This window comes from Apteryx rowi, unplaced genomic scaffold (assembly GCF_003343035.1).
Source record: "Apteryx rowi isolate R43461 unplaced genomic scaffold, aptRow1 scaffold_485, whole genome shotgun sequence".
NCBI lineage: Eukaryota > Metazoa > Chordata > Aves > Apterygiformes > Apterygidae > Apteryx > Apteryx rowi.
In genome coordinates, this window is record NW_020450744.1 from 72,552 (window position 1) to 88,868 (window position 16,317).

A 16,317-nucleotide genomic window follows, 5' to 3' on the forward strand; every position below is an offset into this window, starting at 1 on the left:
AGAACCATTTTTATAGTTCTAGTGTTGGCATAGAAATTATGTATCAAAGTTGTGAGAAATGCTGCCTCCTATATTTTTTAAAAAAATTATTAATAATGATGCAGTTTTTGTTGTGTAACACATTAAGAGAATGCTTATTTTCTTGAAGCTTACTGTAATTAGAATCAGAAAGCTGCAGAACAAAAACTTTTTGGTCTGTTGAATGTTGTCTGACAAGTAGGACTACACTGAGGTACATATGAAGAAAAGCATATGAAAGTAGATATAGTCTCACCCAAGAAACTTTTTTTTCCTTTTTTCTCTTAACTGAAAGTTACTGTTTGTAGATGCAGCATGACTCTCTGAGCTCAAATGTCCATAATTTGTAAGCAATAGTGACAATTACTTAGTCCCCGTTGCTATATATAGGGCCACAATAACTGAATTCTAAGTCATACTTTATAAAGGTCTGCTCAGACAATATTCAGTAGAAATGCAAGGTGAATGAACATCTGTTTTTCTATGCAGTCTACTGATGATCGAGTCTTCTATTACTTATTTGTGGACAGTCTGAAGCCCATTGAAATCCTGATTAGCTTTTCTGCATTAGTACGCTGGGGTGACATTGGAGGTAAGGCCAACACAAAAAAGTGTATGTTAATGTTGAGTTTTCCCACTCTTGAATACATCTGTGCTATTGTGTTTAGCTGTGTATTATTTTGGCAGAGTTCTGCAGTTTAGAATTAAATGGATGAATTGATTCTAGGAAATACACCAATGTCAAAGCAGTGTTTTCCTGTTATTTCATGTTGATGATGAATATTTTCCCGATAGGATCCCTTTACTGTTTATTATCATTTGCTGCACACTTTTCATCCATATCTTTCTGGTATGGATTTCCTTTTGTTTCCTAGTTTTTTTCTACATAATTTCCTTTCTTGCAAACTGCTTTATTCTTTGATCTGACCAAAACTCAGTAATGTCAGCAATGTAAGTAGATTTTTATTACGATTTTTATACTGGTACACAGTAAGCTCTTAAATATATTTACATCTGGCTTATATCAAGATCCAGTGGCAATGGCTGATTTAAATAAAAATTGCTTGTGTTTTATGGGAATTGCAGAAATGCATTTAGAGAGGCTAACTCCTGTTATTTGACAATTAGCTTAAGTTAATCAAATATATAACCGCTTGGACATAACTTTAGTGCATCCAGACTAAAGCAGCTAGAAGCCAAAAGAAAGTGTAAAAGAAAAGGAAACTAACCAACCTATTAAAATAACTATAATATAAATATAAGCTGTATTTGGCGATTTGCTTCTTTTGCATGTGGACAGAATGGATTTTTTAAATAGTTCTAGAGCGGCCTTGGGTGACTCGGAAGATGTCCAATTTACACATTCTCCTAACACATTGTATTAACCATGGTTTTCTAGTAGATAGTGCAATTAAACCATATTCTGTATCACCTATACATCTTAACTAACTGCTCTTTTCTCTGAGAGCTCAAAGCCTAAATGGAGGCTTTTATGGCTGTGAACTAGATTCAAATTCTGCATGAATGTATTTGTTTTAATTGTACTTTTATTCCCTCCTCCCAGTTGTTATTTTTACTTCCTTTTTGCAGCTACTCAAGGGGAAGGCTCTGATATTTCAAAGGGAGTGCTGATGGTTGAACATTTCTCTTGGAAAACTGTGGCTCTGGGTCAACTTGTGTTAAAGATGCATACATATGCAACCAAAGCTACTGTGTTAAATCTTCCTGTTGGGTACGTATGAATCTTCATTTCTGTCATAACACATTATTCCTAATGCTTGAAAAGATCTTTTAGTTTACACAGCAACTAAGACTTTGTTTCCTAAAACATAACTGCGTTCAATAGCTAAGATATGGTAAGACTGCAAAATTGCTATGAATTTAAAATAATTACCAAAATCTTAATAAAAACTATGAATTGTTTAGTTTTACTGATGAACAGTAACAGGAAAAATTACACTGGTTTTCTAAAAATGAAACCAGAATACAAATTTATACTTAAAATTCTGATTAGAACTATGTTTTGAAATGTTTCTCAAAGTATCAACAGCAATCCAAAGATTAGGATTTTATTGAATTGTTCAAGAATGATGATACTGCAGAAAGTTCATAGCTCTTCTTGAAATAGGTTTTATGAAACATGAAAGGAAAAAATCTAAGGTAATGCACAAATAGCCTTGCATAGCTTACTTCACATTCTAAAATTAAGTTGTTTCAAAACCATATTACTAGCGCTTAGTATGATTTATTTCTCCTTGCATGTAACTACAGATAGTCAGTTTAGAGCCTGGTTAATATAGTAAATATTAAATAAATATTATATAAATATAGTGATTTAATTATTTATTAATATATTAATTTATTTTTAATATAGCAAAATATATTATATATTAAAACAAATAATATTATATAAATATATGATAAATATTAAATGAAATTAAATATAATAAATATAACAAATACCAAAAGCTTTGGATATTTGTTAGTTTCTGAAAATGCTTCCAATGAAGAAAGGAAGATGACATCGAAATATCTTGCCACAAGCATAGTATTGTTGACTAATTCACTGTGGCCTTTTCCTTTTCTGAAAATAGAGAATCACCAGTTTAATTTCAAAGAGATGACACAAAATGTATTTAAAAAGTAACGAACTCAACTTCCAACTTTTTTCTTCTAGGACAGTATATTTCCTAAAATATAAATATATATCAATAACATATTTCAGATACTTACAGGACAACAAAAAGTACTTCAGAAAATTGAATAGAATTGTATGTATCAGCATATATTTTAAGTCCATGCAAACAAACTGAAATGAGGGAGGGTTTCAAATAAATAGGCATAGAAGGAAAATACTGCAAGACCAACATGTTGATACTAAGTCAAAGACCTTTAAAGAGTGATTCCTTCTGTCTTTAGATCAGAGTAGAACCAGAAGAATTATTACATTTATAGGCTAGTTTTGTCAGCATATGCGTTTTCTCTGTGTAATTTCCAAAAGTGGCATATCTGTCCTATAAGGAGACTTCACTGTAGAAATTTTGAGTGGGTGAATATTCCTTTAACACAAGTCTGAAGCCAGGCAAGTATCTTTTTGCACTTGCAGATTTCAGAGCTACCAGAGGTAATACCAGAGATAATACCCTATCCTTTGATTCTCCCTGCTCTAGGGAGAGCCAGCAGGTTTTCAGCAAGCTTTAATTTACAGTATGTGTGAGAAAGAAATGGGCTTATTGACCGCTCCTCCATTTCATTCCAAATGAAAAATGACTTGCTAAGCCAGGAAGGCACTTTCTTCCCTCTGTTTGTTAGTTGCCAGAGAGCATTTCAGGTTTCACTCACAAAAGGATGCAATTGAAAAAGAGCATGTGTAGAGGAGAAACTCTACAGGCTCCCTTCCTTATTCTCACCTCTCGACCTCTGTTGAACTCTTTGAGGTTGTGACCTGCACAAACTTCTCCAGCTAAATGCCATTCTGACAATGAGGTAAGACTGTGAAGCCCCACCATTTGATATTAGCAGGCTCTTCAAGTATTTCAACGGCGCTGCAGAATGTTCACTGGAGAGAAGAGTATGAGTCTCCTGTGTTGAATAACCACATCTAAGAATGTTTTTTTCATAGTTGGAATCTGTTGAAAAGTACAATCAGGTGAACAAGAATAAGCTGAGATGTGTGATTCCCCATTAAGCATACTGAATTTCTGTGGTTTACCACCTGAGAAAGATTACTGTTGAACGGTTTGGCCCACAGTTGCTCCATAAAATGGTCACTCTGTAGTATTCCTCTAGCCTGATGTGATTATGTGTTAAATTTTTCTGATTACTGTCTATGCAAACATGGCAATTATGATGTAAGTTAGGTATGACCAGAACACTTGACTTTCACGCCAAGCTTTCTAGAAAAAATAAGTTCTTAAGTTTTTAAGCGAGCTGACTATAATCCTTATTTTTAATTTTTGCTTGTAAATAGTCACTGAGTAAGGAAACTTGAGTTTGTATCCATCTGAAATAGTGAAAATACTTATTTTTCCTGTAGAAAACAAAACAAAACAAAACTTAAATCAAAAAACAAAAATAAAATAGTGAATTTTCTGATTTCATCTGCTGCCTATATTTGGAGGTTCTTGAGAAGCAAGGAGTTAGAAGTGCAGGATTTGAAGAGCAAGTGAATCCAGGAAAGGATTTCATTTCTACCAAGTCATTGTATGAAAAGAAAAGTTTAAGAATCTCTATGAAAAAAGAAAGTGTTATTTTTGTATTTCTTTTTCTTTAATGTAGGCGACATGTGTTGCTCTTCACTGTAAGTTCTCCCATAGGACATCATATTCATCTGTGTAGCATGGTGCCATGTGTCTTTGGAGAAGAAGATACTGTGATGCCAAATCTTGAGAAGGTATGTGTAGCCAGAACTAGTCAAGGATTGTGCTAAAGATGTCACTGCCTATTATTTAGTTTTAAAATGAAATATTGTCATATCTTGATTTATAATTGCTATATTTAATGGTATAATATTAATTTCAATATGAAATGAATGACTGTTTGGATAAAAGTAGTGTGTTTGACAGCAGGGCCAGGCAAGGGACTAAGATGAATTTTGAAGTAGCTGTGTTAACATAAATGCATAAGCAAGCCTTGGGTGTCGTTGTGGTTCACATGCAACAGCAAGATGACATGGAATATTAAAACACTCTTGTTAAAATGCTTATGTCAGTAGTATATAAGCTCTCTTTTTGAAGCAATTGATAAAAGAGTGATAAAATATATGTACAGATATCAATCTATATTCAGAAATACCAGCTAGTAACATAAACTGTCACATCAGTAACTTTTGTTTTGTCCCATGAGATCACATATTACTCAATGAGTCCCAGGGTAGCTTTTATACCTAAAAAGAAAAATTGATTCAAACAATTTTGCATAGCTGCGATAAGCCCTGGGGAGTAATTATTACAGSTTTTTGTCTTGGTTGCCTACAATCCACACAGATGTCACTGCCATCCGTATTTTCAAGATTTCTTTGGCAAGAAGTAGGCCCACATATCTGGCATGGGCATTGGGGGAGGCAGTATAGCTTCTCGAGCATAGTTGTGAAAAAATTTATCAAAAGGTGAGTTTGACAGCAATTTATATAGCAGTGTAGTTTCAGGGTCCTACTAATAGGATAGTAAAGTGGCTCATGCAAATTTATGGTATTTATTGTAGGAAAGAAGTTTAAATACGAGAAGATGAGCCACTGAAAAAATAACTTGTGTCTAGACTATCCCCTTCTCTTCAGATTGTAGAAGAAAGGCTTCTCCTTGTCATAAAAATAAAGCAGAATTGTATCCAGGAGTCTTATATGCACTTCTTTGTTGAGATAGCAGTTTCTCTCCAGAGCATCTTTCGCAGAATGGTATCCACATTCTTTCACAGAAATCCTGGTGAAGATTAACGATGCTTTAGGCATCATGTGTTTGGACCTTGTATTCCGCAGGGTACAAATACTCATCTGCATCCTTTTATAATACAAGTAAGGCTGTGTATTTCAGCTAAAAACAGTCTTACTTTCACTGCAGTAGGAAGTCTCTGTGTGCATCTTATTTTTGATTAAATGTTCTAGGACTAGTGATAAAGGAAAAATAAAATCTGTAACAGATATATTTGCTGCCTGTTTTAGTGTTGGATCATTTTCATTTCAACAGCTAAAATCAGTGTAATTTTGTATGCTTTTGATACCAGAGACCTAATCAATTTGACAGTTAATAAAATAGCAATCGGTTGATTTAAGAAAAGTTTGATACTTTAGCACAGATAAAATTTTTGTATACTGTTACAGTATCAAAAGAAAACGATAGAAAAGCTTAAGACAGTCTGGCTAACAATGGTTGCTTTTCWTCTCTCTTCCCAGGAGAGCTACCGGTTTATAGAACAGGCTACAGCTATCCTGAAAGCTATTGGAAATGTGATAAATAATTTCAGCAGTAAACCTGAACTTTCTAGAGCCCTGAAGGGGTTGGAACTAACTCACTGTCCTCCTGGCCTCCAGGGTACTAGAATAGTTGAAGAACACTTCAAGGTGAACAAACAATTTTAATAAACATGTATCTAAAGGCTACGGAAGTTGGATAACAGCTTAACATTGTCATTATCCTCTTCAAATCAGTGACTGCACTTTTAAAAAGGACCTCCTGAGTGCTCCAAATATGGCATTCATTATTAAGTGTAAGCACAAATGACAGAATTTGCAACTGTGTACTGTATCTTCTCTTTGTATGAACAAATTTTAATATGTTCAGAGTACCACATTCTAAATTTGAGTCTCTTGTTTTCTTAATTTAGTGTGACACACTCTTAAGGCATAAAACTTAAAACATAAAAAAATATTTTTTTTTATTTTATCACCTAATTTGGGATTTGAAAGACACTACCTGAAATTCAGAAAGAAAAAGACAGCATGGTTCCTTTCTGTGCCCAATACTGATGGCACAGCATAACATTGACACAGCTTATATTACTGAAGGCAGTATTGAGGTTTTTTCACAGTCACAGTATTTCTCCATTGKTTTTTTTGGATCTGCTCTAGTCTTATTTAGCTTTTATGCTGTCTGTGCATGATGAATTCAAAGGTCTCTATATACATGATTAAACAGTTACGCTTTTTACGTAAATCTCTGTAGTGTAGCTCTTCATATCATAAATAGATTACAACTAAAACAAGTGATACAGAAGATATGCTAATTTATRTGTATATGCACATCTTAATAGTACTGTTATAACTTTATTTTTCTACAGTCAATTTATATTTCAGCTTCAGTTACTTTTATCAAAGTACTGGAAAGCTCATGCTGTTTAGACTGTGTATTTGGAAAACTGAATAAAAGAAGGAGATTTGTATTTTTATGAACACTGATATTAAAAAATAGCACACATAAGTCACTACTTTTGTATATGGGCTTGCCACCAGGCTAAAATTCAGCAAGACAACAAAACTAAGGAAGAAGTCACAACTGGTTCCAGGTGCATCTCTCACAAAAGCTCTAATTTTCATGCCAAGTCCAATGTGAAAAATAATTTGGCCTCTCTAAAATGGATAGTGAAAATGTTAAGTGTATATGCTCATATGAAATATATGTAAAACTTAGAGACTTAAAAATTCAGTAGGAGTGAACATGTGTATCCTCTATCCCCCCAGGAAAACTAGTTTATAGTTATAACAAAACAAACAAAATTCAAATGAGACAAATGAGAGGCACTGAATTAGCTAGCAGAGGTTCGTTCAAGCATGAAAATGTGGAAGTGATCTATCTTCAACACAAACAATGAAAAATTATTTTGAACATAAGCGCGTAAGAAAGTAGATTGTTTCTTCACTAGTATTAAATCTTTCAAAACAAAGGAAGTTGTTATTAACATTACCATACATAACTCAGGATAAAAATATTTCCAGTAAGCAGAACAATCTGAAAATAAAAAAAAGAAAGAGAAAAATTATCTGATAAATATTTTTCTGTTAAATTATTACCATTTTATTCAATTCAAATTATGATACAGGCTCTGAAAAACACAGTCTAAAATTTCCAGCTGGTGGAAGAAGAAAAGGGAGACTGAATTTCTGCTTGTTAAAGGGCATCAGTATGATGAAATTAAAAGCAGAACCATCAGTTTAGTCACAAAAGTAGGACACCAAATCCTCCCCTTTTGTCCATCAATATATTTGTACTTTTGCTAATGGTGCCATCTCCTTATTCAGTAAGCACGCCCATTCAGTTGTTGGTCTCTGTTCTAGAACTTCTAACAAAAAAAGCCGGTTGTCGTGATGGTAATAGTGATGTGTTCTTCTATCCTCTGGACTGAGACCATCAACTCACTTCATATAAACCACTAAGATGCTTTCAGGTGATAATAACTTTTTGTTGTAGAATCTGTTCTGTGTTTAATAACCCAAGTATGAAACAAGTTTTGTCTTCATTCTTAGCTTGAAGCATTTTAGTCCAACAGTGAGGACTAATTTTTAGATACTATCTTTGTTAGAGGAAGTTAGAAATATAGACTGCATTTTTACAGAAAAAAAGAAAACTACCAAACAAGGTTTGAAACATTAATGAAAAGCAATATAAATCAGCTTTTAAAAATGAATCTTTCTTTGATTGCTCTTCTTTTTCATTTTAGGTTTTCAATAGTGCATTTTGGTATTTGATCAAACATGTATTAGGCAACAAGGTTCCTCCCAGTTATGGATTTGCTTTCAGATCCTTCACTTTGGATTTTAAAGCCACTGAGGTTTCTGAAGATGACAGTGTGTCTTCAGGTACTGTACCGATATTGCTAGTCACTTTAAATGTATTTGCCTGTTATTATTTTAGAGGGAATTAACTTTTCAACAATCTTGTATTTTCTTGCTTAGGCAAGCATGGTTCGTATCTTATGAGATGTCTAAATTTTCTACTGTTGGCAGCAAGTCTTTGAAATTCCTCAGTGAGACAGATCTCAGAATAGAAATGATATTTTTCTTTTTCTGGAAAGTCTGTTTATGTTTTGTTGAATTATAAAATTGCCATTTGTCTTCCTTGACTTGCATTTCTCAGTATTAGCAAGGATGCCTAAATAATCCAATTGAAACATCTACATTTGATCGAGCGAATTATGCCCCTGAAGTGAAAAAGACAACTCTTGCCTACAGGTATTCTGGTGTCCTGCAGATCATGGCTCTTGTTCAAATGACCAGTCCTTTCATGAGTCTGTTACCTGTGCCCATTCTCAGTTCGTATTTGAAGCTCTTGGCCAGTTTCAGCCAAACTGAACAGAAGGACAGAGTTTGGAAAGACCTTAAGTGCCTGCAATTTTTATGAAATGAGAGTGAAGGGAGACCCAAGTTAGTACCTTCACTGAAGGCTCAATTGTTGCTTAATTTTTTGTTTGATTGTTTTGCAGCCTAATAGTTGGCTAATCATCATGTTGGTTGGCCAGCTAGCTGGCTTGTCCAGGCTGCAATTAGAGTACATGAGGTACCTGAAGGTACTGACTGTGGGAGGAGCCACTGGGAGGCAAATGGAGGTATTATAAGTGGGGGTTGGAGAGATAAGAATATGGTATTGTAGGGAAGGTGACAGGGAGTCTGGAGTCACTAAACAGGGCATAAGGTGTGCAGGCTTCACTGGTTCCACTTCTCAGAATAATTCTCTTCCTGAAGGTTCCATTCCTTATTGTTTATGCAGGCTGTAGGCATAAGGTGTTAGAATTAAATTTGCCTGGCAACTAAATACATAGTTCTTTTCTATTTTAAGAGGCTTATTTTGCAGTCTGTATAACTTTTAAATATTAATTTATTAATAGAGGTTTTATGTATGATTTAAAACAGAAAAAAAAATAATCTGAAAAATTTGCAGGAAGATACATTGTCACCATTTGAAGACCATTCTTTCAAGGGGACTTCACTTCTCCTTGTGCCGTTATAAACCTATGGCATAAATTCTTTGTTCTTGGTGAAGCAGAATGATATTGATTTCCTTTCATCAGTCAGTTTGTGTTTGAAAGTAGTTAAAAACAAACTTTATTAAAATTTACGGAAATGTCTATACTGACTCTTGTTCTTTAAGAAAGCACATATACTCTTCTCTTTATTTGACACTTTAATGCAGACTTTCCACCAAACATCCTCTCTTCTGAAGGTTATTCTTCTGTGAGACATCAGAGATGAAGAATCAGCCAGAATTACTGAATAACTCAATGTATTTTTTACAGATTTATATCCTATAGCAAGACTATAGGTTATAAGGGTCAACATAGTGACATTTGTTACGCCACTTGAAAAATTCGCCAACACCTGTCACATTTTTCAAGAAGACTACGCTACTGATTTCTGTATTCCAAAGAAAACTTAATACTTGTCAGCAATAGAAGAGAAGGCATTTTTTAAATTAGACTTGAATAATCAACACAGATAAATATATGCAGTTGACATGTTGGAGCAAGGACCTTATATATGATAGTTAATCATGAGATGCACTGTGACAGCGTATTTTTAGGATTTGGGGGAGAATCAAAAAAAAGGAAAAAATGTGTGGAGGAGAAGAGTTTTATTTTAGTTTGGTTTCCTTCAGTGTCTAATTTATCTTTCAAATTCATTTTCCTTTCCAGAGGAAAGGTTATTTAATTACAAACTTAATTACAGTAAGTTCCTATTGAATTGGAAAGTGCATTGTTTCATTTTAGCTATATTTACCTTGCCTATGTATTTTGCTCTGCTTAATAAAGTTTACATGGGAAAAAATAAATGTTTTTGTTCAGGTGTTATCCCAGAAACTTAAATGGAGACATCTGCATTCAAAAAACTGAAAGGAAGCTAAGTGGTGGAAAAAAATAGGTAGATAGGAGGAAAACACAGGTGAGAGAGGCATTATAGGAAGGTCTAAAAGGTCTGATATCACCTAATTTACCTGGCCCGCATTAGCACTGCAGCATTGTCAGGTTAGTTGCTCAGATCTTGTCAAGATTTGAGTTATAAACCTTCAGAAAATAGCAAGCGTCAGTGTAAAGTACCATAAGAGGTGAATGAAATCTTTTTCTTGTCTGTGTGTGACAAAGGAGGGGAAGGGTAGATCAAGTCAAATCTGAACTTTTTTTGAAATGCCACCTCCATTTTACATTAGCGTATCCATTTTGCACTGTCTGATGAATTCATCTCAAGATTTGCCCAGAGCAAGGATATTATGATATATTGCAGCCAGCAGGTCTGCGTGGTAAGGTTTCTGAGAAGCCAGCCTGAAAACAATCTAGTAACATTGATCTGTCTACCAAATACTGCCCACCCCCATGGAACAGCTAGCACAGGGGCCGTGAGAAACAAACAGAAGATCATGGCAGGTAAACATGTTAGAAAGATCGAAGTTACTTAAGCTGAGTGCTTCTCCATGGCACAGCCCTTCTATAGTCATTTGAAAAGAGAGAAGGTAAAGGGGCTCTGCATAACTTTTGGCAGTCATAAGATGCCGAATTTACAGAGTCATGTGATGCTTCCTGGGAAAGGAAGCATATCACCATGAGGTTATGCAAGTGAGGCGAGACAGTCTTGATGGCTCATTGCTGCTTGCCTCTGCTTACCTTGTGCTGCTTTCACTGAGCCCTGTAAGGAGCCAGTTAAGTTCACTATCTCACTGGAGGTCTGTGGACTGATTTCCAAGCCTTGAGCCTCAGTTGCCTGACAATCATCTGGGCATAAGTCAAAGGATACATTTCTTTCTCATGGATGAGTTCCAACTTTGAAACTGTAGAGTACCTTGTGTGTACAGTTCTGTAAGAACCCCCTTGTCTGAAATTTTATCTTGTCTTGAAGTCAAGCTATTGACTATAAGCTTACTTTTCTGTGTAAGACATAGTTTAGAAGCCCTGTTCCTGCTTTCTTCAGAATAAGCTTCTCTTTCCTCTAGAAACATGGTATCAGAGCAGTGATCATACAGTTATTCTGTGGGACTGCAGAAATGATTCTAGACATTAGTTTCTTCTTGAACTTCATTTGAATTTGAACTTTAGGTGGGGGAAACTTGCCATTAATTGGAATATATAAAATGCCTCTCCAGTACTATATGCAAAGTAGACCTTTTTGAAAAAGTATTACATTACATTACATACAGTAGTTGTGTCCACACTATTAGAAGAGAAATGCAACTGTTTTATGGTCAACAAAATCTTGCTAGGTCACTCTGAGAATTTTGGTTTTATGATTAGCAGGATATTTTGTGATTAACAATTAAAGCAGATCAGAAATTTTTGACCAAGCAGTTTTCAATTATATTATCAAATGTGGATCATGTGAAGCATCCAGTAGTTAATGCTGGATCATCTGATCATTTCACAGTAACGTCTATTTATTAAGAAGAAAAAAAAAGTGTTAAGTTAAAACAAAACTTTTTAAAGATCCAAATATTTAATTCTGACTTTATTATTTTGACTTGTATMGTACAAATCAAAATATTTTTGTTTAATGACAATGTATTTTAAAAGTTAGAACAAAATGTATTAAATCTTTAGGAATATATAATTTCACAAAATTTTCATTGCTTCCAGTTTTCAGCCTGAACTGGGGGTAACCTTTTGACAGTTTTGAAGAAGTGTTAGATACTGAGTTTTCTTCAGTTCCATGTGTGACACTGCATCCTACTTTTTACATTTGTATGTTTAGAAATAACATTTACCTAAGTGACTGTATATCCATATATCTTTTAGTCTCACAAATGCCATGTATTTATTTCTAGTGATAGTCATTTATTTTTGTTGGTAGAAATAGCTTGACATCCCCAGTGGACTTCTCCATTTGTCCATAGGGCAATACCAAGTCAACACTCTTCGTACATTCCCTTATCAGCATTTTGTAACTCTGTTCTGAAGGACTAATGGGGATAATGAAGTCTTGGTTCAGTGGCAAGCGAGCTGGAATTTGAACTTACCAACCTGGTCTTGTATAAAGGCCATGTAGATTGGAAACATGTAAATGTATTGAGTAGGCTATATCTGAAGTGCTATAGGTGAACAGTTCTGTAATCGATTAGCAGTATATGAAAGCATAAGTTTTCTCATAAGAGTTTATGGCACCGTGATTTTCAGCTTTTAGAAAATGCAAGCCCTTTCGCTCATTTGTCTTTGAATAACCCCCTCCAGAGTAGAAGAATAAGACTCAGCTGTAATTGGTGGCCACAGCCRTAAATATTTACCCTCTCTTCCAAGTGAAGCCAGTGCTGAGTTCCGCAGCAGCTTAAGCCAATCTAACTGCAGGCTGCAGTCTCCTTCTCACCCTTCCTGCAGCTCCAACATTCAACAATCCCTGTGCTGAGCTGGTTCAGCATGCTAAGTTGGCAGAAATACAGCTCAACAATAAGAAAAAATTAGGACCGTGGCACCTGAGTCAACTTTAGTCTCTTCTGGAAACACAGCTTGAGTCTCTGCTGACACTTAAAGACAATTTACAGTCGGGGTAATATAAACGTTGTAGCCAGCAACAAAATTACAGAATACACTGGGAGTCATTGATAATGCAGATCACATTCTGATGTGTTTAGACCTTAACGTGCATCTTCAATGAAGACTACTACTGAGGTGTTGTCCTGCGCCCCTTCCCATTCCAGGCCATGCACTCCCACCTTAAGCAGTTGTACAGATGCTGGAGAATCAGATTTACTTGCTGATTTGTCAGGAAGCTAAGCCATGAAATTAAAAAAAAAAAGGGGGAGGGGAGGAATTTCTGTTAATTCGGCAAGCTGATCTGACTTACCTTGCAGCTATATAATCTCTTACACAGTATTAATATTTTCTGCGCTTGCTTACCTCTGAAGCCACAGTGCAGGTGGCACTATCTGCGCTGGTTGAGTGCTTTCTTGGGGATGTTGTACTTTACTTGATTAGTGATTAAAAGGCAAAAAGAACAAGAGCTGCTTAGATGAAATAGGAGTAACATTTAGATACAGTCACAGTGTTATATATTATTGATTCAAGTTCAGCGTTAGGGTCTTATTACTTGGCTAGCTTAGTGTGTGTAACTGTGATCACCTGAACGGTATACAAGTTTTAATTACTTTATAATAAATTATTTTGCCTTATATGGGGAATGTTAGCTCTGCAGCACAGAACATTCTTTTGATCTAAAACAGTTGCAGGAAATAGAAATTTGCTGATTCCTTTCCTTGAAAAAAAACTTTAGTAGGGTCAAAAGACATAACACAATGCTTTGCCACTGGATTATTTAATTGTAAAATAAACAAGTATGTAGCTGGGACAAATTCATTTTGAAATATAGGTTACTTTGGTAAATAAATGGAAGAGTGTAGAGAAGATAGAGCCAGACCTCCTCTGAGATGCACAGTGATGAGACACAAGTTAGAAAATGGGAAATTCCAATCAGATATTAGGAGAACATTTTCCACCATTGAGGCTAGTCAAAGATTGGAAATAGGTTGCCCACAGATGATATGGAATCTCCATCCCTGGAGATATTAAAAAGTGGTCTGGACATTTGTTCAAGACCCTGAGCAACCTGCTCTAAGTTGTTCCTGTTTTGAACATGGGCTTGGACCCTGTGACCTCCAGTGGTCCCTTCCAGCCTACATTATTCTATGATTCTATGCTTCCATTTTATAAAAAGTGGTTGTACCATGCATATTGTTGAGTTCTAATCTTCTGTCTGTTGAAGTGGTCTTGTGTAACCTTTCAGAGTCACTAATTATTAAAGATGCTTTCTGGGATTTGGAAATGAGATAGTAATCAGTAATGAGGGTTGGAAACACAGCCAAATTTAACAACATTCAGTAGAAGTTAGGTTAAAATATGTAATCTCTTGGCTGAAGATAGCAATCTTTCCTTTAGTTTGTCCCCTTTTTCAAGTGTATCTCAAGACTCTTCTCATCTCTGTTTGCTGGAACTTCCTTTTGGAGCACTGTTTCCTCCCTCTCCCTTTCACTGCCCTATTCAACCTCTGTGCAGTTCCAAACTGGCTTCCTGGCTCCGCCTCCTTGTAGTGCTGCATGCCCAAACCCTCCCACTAAATCCTGGTGCTGATGGCTCCCAGGAATGCCAGTTCTGGGCACTGCCAAGGATTACCACAAAGAGCTCATCAGTAACCCTGTCAGAACCAACCAGTTTCTGTTCTACTCCCAATCTCATCAGTGACAGAAGATCATAGTCAGATAAATGTACAGCTTTACTGAGGATCTTACCCTTATTCCATGGCTCCTTAGTGAAAGTTGAATACGTTTTGAACAATGTTTGTGTTTAAATTGTTAGTTAATAAAATGATCAGTTTGGTAGATAGAAACACTTAAAATCTTGTGAAGCTCTTCTTTTAAGATGTATTCAGAATCAGGCTTTAGTGTATTAAATTCTTTTGATTCATGTTTGGAAAGTTATTTTGAAATTACGTTAGGAGACAATTTAAAAAATATACTGCAATAACTGTTTGTAAGGAGAAGTAAGGCTTCAATGATTTAGCCTTTGGCATTAGCACAATAGTTACATGATAACTCTGTGTAATTACACAGTAAATTGTATCTATTTTTATCACAAAAAAAAAGTGAATTTAATTTCTGTTGTTTTTTATAGAGGAAAATTGTAAGAGTGTTATTTCTGTCATAAATGGAAGTTTTATGAACAAACCACTCTTTTTATGGAATATAGTTCTCAATTTTTTTTAACCTCATAGCAAGCAGCTATGTGATTTCCACTGTTGTCATTCRTTGTCATTCTCTTCTTTCAGAGGCTTTCAACATACCTTTCCTTAGTAGCTGGCAGAACAGAAGTCCCACTTCTGAAGAAGAAGCAGCAGCACTCAAACTTCAAGCCAGCTGGAGAGGGACCTACATTAGGAAAGTGATAAATGGCAGAAAACCAGGTATGTCCTTTAAAAATACTTTTTTAAAAAATGTTTCATTTTGCACCTTGTTCAAATATTTGCTTTAAGGATTTTATTACTAATTAATGTGTGGTTAAAATGAACTGCAATACATAGAACATTATAGTGGAATCTCTGAAAAAACTGAGAATAGTGTTCAACCTAACTCCTTCCAAAGCACATATGATACTAAAAAGTGACTGAGGTAGAGGAAAGACCCACCACATTGATTTCGGTGGATATTAAACCAGCATTAATACAGTTTTAGCTCAGAACTGGGCTGAATGTTTGATATTTGGAAAGTTTTAAATATATGTCCTTCTTTTATGTCTTTGCCACAAATAGGTTTGTATGTGTTTTACTGAACAATATTTTAACATTGTCATACCCATTTGTGATGAAACATTAAGTAGAAATTACAAGAAAAAATATATGAACATCTGTGATGAGTGAATCATAAGGAAGTAAGAGAGTAAGAAATTTGGGGGGAGGGTTGTTGGTCACATACTGCACACTCATGTTTTGTGGATTTGGTTTTTTTTAATGTATATAGTAAAGTATATTTAACAGTATGAATTTAGAAGAATCCCAGAATTCTAAATATCATTGGTAAAGCCTAGTATTTTCAAGAGTTTTATACTGACTTAAAGGAACACTGATAAAAATAGACCACAAGATTTGTGTTGGGTTTTCCATCACTGAAAACTTTAAAATCAAACAGATTTGTGCAGTTCAGAAAGGATTTAATTGATCATTTATATAAGATGAAATAGCAATTAATATGTAACAAGACTGTTACACAGCAAGTCAGATTGGAAGATCCCAATGATTCCTTCTAGCCTCACAGTATATGAATGTCTGAGGAGCTTGACAAAGAAAACTGCTCCATTGTGAGAGATACGCTCCCTCTTCAGTAAGTCATCCCAAGAATCACAGAATGGTTGAGG

General features: G+C 35.1%; 1 protein-coding gene across 1 annotated transcript in view; it reads left to right on the forward strand.

Annotated features, from left to right (window-relative positions):
• ADGB (androglobin) overlaps positions 1-16,317 on the forward strand; it is a gene marked incomplete at its 5' end in the record, with an annotated part of 133,491 nt that overhangs the window by 68,788 nt on the left and 48,386 nt on the right. Inside the window, 6 exon segments of the mRNA XM_026078735.1 lie at positions 508-610; positions 1,609-1,750; positions 4,297-4,411; positions 5,906-6,073; positions 8,167-8,305; positions 15,236-15,370. Of these exon segments, the coding sequence (XP_025934520.1) occupies positions 508-610; positions 1,609-1,750; positions 4,297-4,411; positions 5,906-6,073; positions 8,167-8,305; positions 15,236-15,370 (802 nt within the window).